The sequence below is a fragment of the Salmo salar genome, chromosome ssa09 (genome assembly GCF_905237065.1).
Source record: "Salmo salar chromosome ssa09, Ssal_v3.1, whole genome shotgun sequence".
NCBI lineage: Eukaryota > Metazoa > Chordata > Actinopteri > Salmoniformes > Salmonidae > Salmo > Salmo salar.
The window spans coordinates 58,228,509-58,238,065 of record NC_059450.1 but is presented as its reverse complement, the minus strand read 5'-3'; the positions used below and the strand labels follow the sequence as shown (position 1 = coordinate 58,238,065).

At 40.5% G+C, this 9,557-nt stretch overlaps 2 protein-coding genes across 2 annotated transcripts; one reads left to right on the top strand and one right to left on the bottom strand.

The window, feature by feature from the left end:
- The first annotated feature begins 363 nt into the window (after nt 1-363).
- On the top strand, nt 364-5,275 carry clic2 (chloride intracellular channel 2). The gene is made up of 6 exons (XM_014211812.2): nt 364-659; nt 2,348-2,457; nt 3,276-3,401; nt 3,492-3,595; nt 3,916-4,097; nt 4,377-5,275. The coding sequence occupies exons 1-6, from the start codon at nt 606-608 to the stop codon at nt 4,536-4,538; spliced, it is 738 nt and encodes a 245-aa protein (XP_014067287.1). The 5' UTR covers nt 364-605; the 3' UTR covers nt 4,539-5,275.
- A 1,050-nt stretch (nt 5,276-6,325) lies between these two features.
- Nucleotides 6,326-8,281, bottom strand: urp1 (urotensin-related peptide 1). Its single transcript, XM_045723831.1, has 5 exons — nt 7,990-8,281; nt 7,398-7,529; nt 7,175-7,215; nt 6,938-7,043; nt 6,326-6,607 (listed from the first exon to the last, which is right to left on the bottom strand). The coding sequence occupies exons 1-5, from the start codon at nt 8,090-8,092 to the stop codon at nt 6,576-6,578; spliced, it is 414 nt and encodes a 137-aa protein (XP_045579787.1). The 5' UTR covers nt 8,093-8,281; the 3' UTR covers nt 6,326-6,575.
- Between the last annotated feature and the right edge of the window lie 1,276 nt (nt 8,282-9,557).

Below are 9,557 nucleotides of genomic sequence, written 5' to 3'. Positions count from 1 at the left end.
TCCAAATCAAATGACATTTCCAAATCAAATGAGGTGTTAATGGTTGCCAGTATATTCCAATACAGTACATGCTTTGTAAGGAGCGAGCCAAAAAGTATAACGTGTACACTGTTACTAGTGTGACAAATCATCAAAACAGTGTATTCAATATGGCTATACTGTCAGTATGGGGAATATGATGGCCATCAGGTTTTTTTGTCACATGGTGAAACTATATTTCTACATCGTTTGATTAACCATTATCAACTGACAAATAATAGGACCTATTTTAGGCTCTCCTCATAGAGAGAGCTTGGCACTGTTTATATAAGGGGGGACCACGCCCATCCTCTGGACCCACCCCCTCCTCTGACTTTTCACAGTGATAGCCTCATGAAGCCCTCAGACAAAGCATGCCAGCCACAAGGGTCTTACACTGCCTCTTAAGATCCATATATAAACCAGCACACTAGAGCACACAGATATATAGCAGACTCAAGGGCATAGTGAGGTTTTACTTCAGTGGACTTGGAGTCTTCAGCGTCAACAGGTTTTGGTTGGGTCTGAGGACACTTGTTGGAAAACGCTTCTGAACTTGGCACCACACAACACAGCTTTTGGACAAAATGGCACTACGACAGAACTCCGACAAAGACCCGACTATTGAACTCTTCATAAAGGTCAGTATTGTGTTTAGTTTAGTATTGTGTTTCCTTCAGTTTAGAATAAGAAAATAATAATTCGTTTTAATTCTAACATACTGCCTATGAATGTCTATTATTTCAACAATATGTAAGAAGATGTAAATTATGTGATGATTGAAATACAGAAAAACATAACTCAAAAGTGTTTCATGTGAAAGCAAATTAAATGTACAAAATCGAGCTGTAATGTAAGCTTCAGCCACTTCAGCCATAGCCTCTGTTTCAAATAAGGGCTCAATACTTGTAGTGTTGTGTTCAGGATTGGTAAAAACTGGAATGTGACCAAGATTTGTAGTTCACTTATCAGCACTCAGCATTGTAGAGGGGCAGAGATCTACATTATGGGCACCATCAATCCGAGCTTGGCTCTCCATGAACGGTCGTCATCTAGGGTTACGTAAAGCCTGGTGTGTGTGTGTGTGTGTGTGTGTGTGTGTGTGTGTGTGTGTGTGTGTGTGTGTGTGTGTGTGTGTGTGTGTGTGTGTGTGTGTGTGTGTGTGTGTGTGTGTGTGTGTGTCTGAGCATACACTCCTCAGTGAGAGTGGCCTTTATCCCTGTGTAATGACGCCAGATACTGGAGGCCACCTTATCACCACACGCCCAGGAGGAGCTGGCAAGACGCTGGGAACCCCTGGCCCCCGATGAGACAGACACGCCCACACACTGACATCTACACACAATACCCCATAATGACAAAGCAAAAACAGTTTTATTTTACATTTCATATTTACATAAGTATTCATACCCTTTCCTCAGTACTTTGTTGAAGCACCTTTATCAGTGATTTAAGCCTCGAGTCTTCTTGGGTACAACGCTAGAAGCTTGGCACACCTGTATTTGGGGAGTTTCTCCCATTCTTCTCTGCAGATCCTCTCAATCTCTGTCAGGTTGTGTGGGGAGCGTTGCTTAAACCACACACACACACACACACACACACACACACACACAAAAAAAAAAGATCTAATTGCGTACAACAGTGAGTGAACAATTACATTAGTTTCTCAATACCAGAGGCCGTTATCTACCGTTATCTTCCTCTCCAACACAATGTCTGCTTTTTCTATCAAGTAGCAGCTCCTAAAATACCCCAGCCACTCCCACCACTACAAGTGTGTATATTTGTGTCTTTTGTCATGAGATGAATATGAATTGCATGATAGGGTTTGAGATCAGGACTTACTGTAATGGATAACATGGACAATGTTAACATAAAGCCATCGGAATTTGGAAAGGGCACAATATCTTACATGTGACCGTGAGTCTTCTGGCAGTTCTCATATATTGCTGTCTATGAAATATACTACTGGTAAACTAGCCTGGTCACAGATATGTTAATATTGTCTTGCCAACTTTTTATTTTTCCTTTATCTAACTAGGCAAGTCAGTTAAGAACAAATTCTTATTTTCAATGACAGCCTAGGAACAGTGGGTTAACTGCCTTGTTCAGGGGCAGAACGACAGATTTGTTAATTGTCAGCTCGGGGATTCGATCTTGCAACCTTTCGGTTACTAGTCCAACGCTCTAACCATTAGGCTACCCTTCCGCCCCAACTCCTATGGTCATTGTTTGGTATGACAATGACCAAGGAGTTGGCAATACAGCACAAACAGAACCAGGCTATAACCAAACCTAAACCCAATTATTAATGCTGCTTGTCCTTCAGGCTGGCCACGATGGAGAGAACGTGGGCAACTGCCCATTCTGCCAGAGGCTCTTCATGGTCCTGTGGCTGAAAGGAGTCAAGTTCACCGTGACCACCGTCGACATGAGGAAGTAAGCCCCCCGCCTCCCACCCTTCCACTTCCTGTGCATCTGTTTAAAGGTCCCCTTACGCAGGGTCCTGTCTAGATTATGTAAAATTGACTTCAAAAATGTAATTATTTAGCATTTTAGCTAACCTTAACCCCAACCGTTTCCGTAATCTTAACCTAATTATCCTAACTTGCTATATTAATTCTCCTAACCAACTGCATGAGTTGTCCTAACCTGCTACGAAAAGTCAATTTTGACATAAACTGTATCCCTTCTAGACAAAACCCTCACTCACGCAGGGCTCTATTAAGAGTTGAGGGAGAACAAGGATGTTTTTCAGAAACCAAACCGTTTAATAGGGTAAAAGTAACACTCAATGGGGTGTGATACAGAGAGGGGATAGAGGGCGGTGCTTGCAAGGCTAAAGCAATAGCAGAATGGTCAGTGTGTTATTGAACAAACATATTTTCTTAATCTAACCCGTGTGAATTTCTCAGGCCCATTACCAGTGAGTTAATAAGATCAGGAAGCGTTGAAAGGATGTGATAACTGAGTGATTAAGAAAACACACAACATGAACCCTTTGAGCTAGCCACTCCCATGCCAGTGTGTTTTACTTACTGAATCATGGGCATTGTTGGAATCATTAATCGAGAATGCCAACACTGGATTTTGACATGGCTTGATAACCATTGTGTTCGTTGTGATTGTGTCGCTGAATGATCGACATTGTATCTATTGATATAAAGCTGGAATGATCACATATATGACCCTGTCTACTCCCTTTCTCCCTCCCCTTTACCCACCTCTCCACCCAACCCTGCCCTGGTACACTCTAGGAAGCCAGCAGAGCTGAAGGATTTGGCACCAGGGACCAACCCTCCATTCCTACTGTACAATGGCACCCTCAAGACAGACTTTATTAAGATCGAGGAGTTTCTGGAGCAAACACTGGCCCCTCCCAGGTATAGTGTTATTATATTAAAGAAAGTGAAAGGCACTGACCTTCTTCAAACAAATTCATACTCAGACTCATCTCATCTCCCTCCATTCAGGTATCCACACCTTAGCCCACTCAACAAAGAGTCCTTTGACGTGGGTGCGGACATTTTCGCCAAGTTCTCCGCTTTCATCAAGAACAACCCAGCCAACACTACTTGTAAGTGAAGTTACAGTCAGTCCACATTCATCTATTAGACCATGTCTTATGAGGCAATGGAAAATATGTACTCAACGGAATATACACTATGGGCGTATGCCTTCATGAAATGCTGGTTTGATGTGAATTTTAGGGACCAGACCATGCCTAATCCTGGACTGAAAAGCATGCTCAATGGAGAATCTCAATTGAAAGTGCTTTTTCACCCAATATATAAGCTTAATCTGGGTCTGGGAAAGCCGCCCATAAGGAACACCTCTATAGCTATAGATATATAATATATGTCTGATATACATGCCTGTGTCTCTCTCAATCCACAGTCCAAGAGAAGGCGCTGCTGCGGGAGTTCAAGCGGCTGGATCTCTACCTGAACTCCCCCGTCCCTGAAGAGATTGACCACAACTCCAGAGAAAACATCACCCTCTCCAAGAGAAAGTTCCTGGATGGCAACCATCTCACCCTGGCAGATTGCAACCTGCTGCCCAAGCTGCATGTCATCAAGGTGAGACAAATAGGCCTATAACATAAACGGTTTAGAATATGAATTTGATTATTTTCTGGTATTAGGCATGTCTTATGAAGTGTAGTACACAACCTATGCAATGACAGGGCCCATCCTTACTTTCTAATCCTGGGAGAAGTGTAACTTAATTTTTAACCATTGGGAATTAACATTCCTTATTCTCCAGTCTTCATTATTTAAATAGTGTAATATGACTATTATGGTTTATAGTGTCTCACAATTCAACAGTTTTCCCATGTATTCTGTTTTATTTGATAGATTGCTGCCAAGAAGTACTGTGACTTTGACATCCCGGTCCAGTTCACTGGTGTATGGAGGTACCTGAACAATGCCTACGAGAGGGAGGAGTTCAGACAGACCTGCCCTGCCAACATCGAGATCGAGAAGGCTTACCTGGACGTGACCAATAAGAGGCTGTAAACCTATAACCAACCTTTAACCAACCATTACACAACATGTCCTCTTTTACTATTACCTTACATGGAAATGGTAACTCATTCACAACAACAAAATATAACACATTTTTGGGAGGCCACAGCAATCATTATCAAAGTATCTCAAGTCAATTGTTTGAGGTGGAACAATCAACATTTAGAAATTCCTTTGAAATCAATAGGCATTCTAGGAATCAAATCAGTACAGAAGTTCACACCCGCTTAAAGTGCATTATGTTAAAAAGTGCATTATTTACAAAATTAACTGCAATGCCTTATGTTTTACAGACAATTTAATAATAGGCTGCTACGGTAACTATGGTCTATGTATGATGTTCATTTCAAGTAATTATACTGCCAATTCCCATTATATGCCACACTAAATAGGCCAAGTGTGCAATTTGACTGTTTATCTAATTAAGTGTTTCTTTGTCCATAGTGTAAATATATATATATATTTTTTACATGATGTTTATGACCTGAACACCCATAATATTAGAATGTATAAGACTATAAGAGTGTATTATAATTATGTTTATGTGTGATTGAATGTAGTGATATAAAATCTATTTTAACAGTTGCTCATGATTACCATAGAGAATAGTCAATTATCATGTAAATAAGTTTAGGTCAAATGTTTTACCATAATACATTACACCTGCCTGATTCTAGTTTTTTCAAACTATGATGTGAACTAAAATAAAATCTATTTCATGAGTCTGACCCTCGAGAGTGTGTGTGTGTGTGTGTGTGTGTGTGTGTGTGTGTGTGTGTGTGTGTGTGTGTGTGTGTGTGTGTGTGTGTGTGTGTGTGTGTGTGTGTGTGTGTGTGTGTAAATCTCTAGGACTCTGCTGCTCCCTTGTGGGTGTAAAAAGGAAACACAGAAACCATTGCTGACCATGTCAAAGAAACCCATATATACTGTATGTAGTCATATCGGATTTATGCTGTATGATTACCCTAAATATTTCTTTACTGTGCATTTCTAAATTTAAATAAGTTGACAGATCATTTTTGTGTTTAATCCTTAAGTCTATTGACACACCCATGCGTCAATCTGAGTAACATAATAAAAAATATCCCCATCAATTTCGGTCTGTTCATTTTTTTTGCATGGGCTGCGTCTCAATCCACCGCATCCACCGATATCGGCCTTCCACATCTCCGGTGGAAGGTGGCCGAGCTACTGTACAGCGGTGTCTGTCAGACCATAAGACCTCCCGAAAATCGGTCTTCTTGTGAAATCGTCTGTAGCATCTGACCGGTTTGGCCTATAAAACTATTATGACCACTCTATAGAAAGGGGAGTTACTCACGAAGGGGTTTTACATTTTGCTCTACGACCCCCACAAGTGTCACGGGACTCGTCTGAAGTCGGTAACACTGATGTGCCAACTTCTGTCTGTTGCGTCCGATCTGACCCCACTTTGAAAAGAGGAGACTCTCACGATAATTGTAAGGTACAAATGGCAGTATGGTTGTAATTTGTGCCCAAAAAATAAGGGGTTAAATATGTGTAAAATATAAATATATATATATATATATATATATATATATATTTCCTGAGCTTTTTTATATCTCCTAGACATACGACAGAAACTTCAAAACCTCATTCCTTATGATACATTTTTTTACTGTCTTAGACTGTAATGTTGTTGACTTCATTTCGCTTCCAAGCATTGGTTCTAGGCATGTATTCTGTGTATTTGTGTAGAAATGTATATGCAATCTGACACAGTGTTGGTGTCAAAAACGAAGTTCTTCCATTCAATCCACATTATACTGTATATTTCATTTTATTGTCAGCCAGCCTCAATGCAAGGCCATTTTCAACTGGATTAAAAAATATATTTCCTACCAATCATTTACTCTAGGTTTCTATGTATGACCAATGTACCCATTGTCTTGGGGCTGTAATTTGAATATTTAATAAGGGACACAGCTTGGGGTGAGGGTGGTGAGATAAGGTGTTCTTGTCCAGGTATCGTCAAAATGTATCTTATCCTCCTCCAGCACACAGCTTCTAGTTTGTCACACAGTATTTCCAGAAGCATGCTATCCAGGGAAGAAAGAGACGAAGATAAAGACAAATGTCAAGATTATGTGCATCAGTTCTGCTTTCATGAGTCCTATCATATCCTGTTTGTATCCTGCAATGCTATAGTTACTCCATCTCACCTTCCACGGAACAATCCTTAGTTAAACATCCTTACCAAACACTTTATTGCATTGCAAATATTCCTGCATAGATACATTTTCTTCCGTTGTTGATGCAACACTGTTTTTGATTGTCCTCAGCAAACATCGGTTCTTACTGTGTACATAAGGAACATAAAGGAAGGTATGGCAACAGAGTCGGTCCAGGATAACATTCTTCTTACTCACCTCTCTTGTTGGTTTTCGGCAAATTCTGCTCAGACCGAAGGAAGCCCTGAGAGCGAAGCTTGTCGGCTGCAGCGAGCTTCAAGACCACCGCCTTCAGATCATCAACCTAAAAAAGCACAATATATTTTATGACACATGGAGCAAAATAGAACCAAATAGAACAGAACAGAATATAATGGCTTTTCCTAGAGGGTTCTTCTGTATTACACATTCAATAAAAAATTCTAACACTCTTACCATGTTGACAAATTTATCCTGCTGCACAGAATCTTTAGCTTCTGAAGGAAAATTGAGAAAAGAAACCAAATTCAATATAGAACTAATCATGTTACATGGGTGACTAGCTGTTTGGAATAAAACCAATTGTCCTTTTGATTAACATATGGCAAAGAGTTATGGGATATCAGAACATTCATGTCCAATCCTTGGTGTCTTGATTCTAGGTTTCGTCTCTCCTCACCTGCTTTATTCCATGTATCCCTGGCGCCATTGCGCTGCATCAGAAGAGGGTAGAGATTCTTCACCTCTCTCTGGTCATTCAGCTCAGCGTTCTCTCCATCCTCCACCTGCGCCACCAACTTCTGGATCAGCTCTGCTCAGACAAAACAGCTCTCAATTATCAAACAGTATTATCACCATCATCAATACTGAGACCTACACCATTGTTGAAAGTTCCAGTGAACCCAATTATGTCACCCTAATCCAGACTCAAACCCTGAACTTAACTGTCAAAATAGCTATTGCCATCAATGTTCTCAGAGGAAAATCTATCCCCTTTGCCATCTATGGGAGACCGACATGGTTATAGAAAATTCTCTGTCAACAGACAAAGAATTTCAGAGTTCAACATTGCCCTCACAACATTATGCATTGGGATCTAAGAATGAATATCAGAAACCTGAACACTATCAATTCCACCAAGAAAGGATGAGACCTTAATTGTCTCATAAGGTTCAGCAAGACATGCCCTAAAATAGAACATTATAGACATAGACTATTCAGAAATGATCAAATCAAGGGATATCAAACACACCACAGATTCTCTTGCATACCTTCTTGAGGTTCCAAGCTTGTGTCTGGATACAGTGGTAGAGCATGCGTCCGTCTGGCAGAGCAAATAACAGCTAAAATGTAGAACAGTGCTAAGGACAGCATGATGACAATAGCTTAGGTGGCTCTGGACTGTACTATCTTACCCTGACTGGGAACTTCACTTTTATATCTTCCTCAACCATCCATCATGACGGGATCGATACATTATCACGTCACCCAGTCTCAGTCTAAATGGTTTTGATGTAATGGTCCCATCGTCATAGACACAATTCGGGGATTCTGTCAATGCATCTAGGGCCTATCTCTGCTTGTTCAGAGGGCCCTAACAAATGTTTACTCTCCAATAGCAATCAGAGGCCAGTCAGCATCCTCAGATTTTTTATGTCTGACTAACACCATTTTCTTGTTCTAATGGGTTGTTCATCCCATCACAGACAACATGATTCACTGTTCTAATCACAGCCCCTTCTACGCACAGAGACTCTGTATCTTTTTTGTCTTACCCTTGTAGTCATACACTCTCAGAAAAAAAGGCTATGGTTAGGGTACAGTATTGTTCCCTGAGGTACAAATAGATCAAAATACACAATGTACCTTCAGAGATACACATATAATCTTGTACTGTTTGGTACCTATTAGGGTAGGCCTACATATTTGGATAATCTAGTATAATGGTACATTTCTGTACAATCATAACACACAAAAAAACCACATTGATCATTATCATATGTCCCAGCATGCTCTATTGCAGGTTGATTTTTAGAATGTTGTGTTTTTGCATGCACATTGATTGATTGATCTTATGCTACACAAAATGAACTAATCCAATATGAAAGTAGATGTTCCTGTTTAAATGGTTTAGGTAGTCTCATTTATACATTTTCCCAACCTTGGCAGTCATTCTAAATGCAGGTTGCTGTTATGTTTACTCCCGCTCCCCGGCGCTCAATGTTGCCAGTTTACTCATTATTACCCACACCTGCCACCATTGTTATGAGCACCTGAGACTCACCTGGACTCCATCACCTTCCTGATTACTTCCCCTATATCTGTCTCTCCGTTTGGTTCTTTCCCCAGGCATAAATAGTTTCTGTTCCTGTGTTTTATGTCTGTACGCTACTTGTGATCCTTGGTTTGTTCTTTATTTCACTCCCTGTACTTGCTTCCCGATTCGTAACATACACGTTACAGTTGCGGCTGATTAAAAGTTAACATTTTTGGATAGCCTAACTCTGATTGAGGATCAGTCTATAATTTTAATGGTAGGTTTATTTGAACAGTGAGAGACAGAATAACAACAAAAAAATCCAGAAAAACGCATGTCAAAAATGTTATAAAATGATTTGCATTTTAATGAGGGAAACAAGTATTTGACCCCTCTGCAAAACATGACTTAGTACTTGGTGGCAAAACCGCTGTTGGCAATCAGAGGTAAGACGTTTCTTGTAGTTGGCCACCAGGTTTGCACACATCTCAGGAGGGATTTTGTCCCACTCCTATTTGCAGATCTTCTCCAAGTCATTAAGGTTTTGAGGCTGACGTTTGGCAACTCGAACCTTCAGCTCCC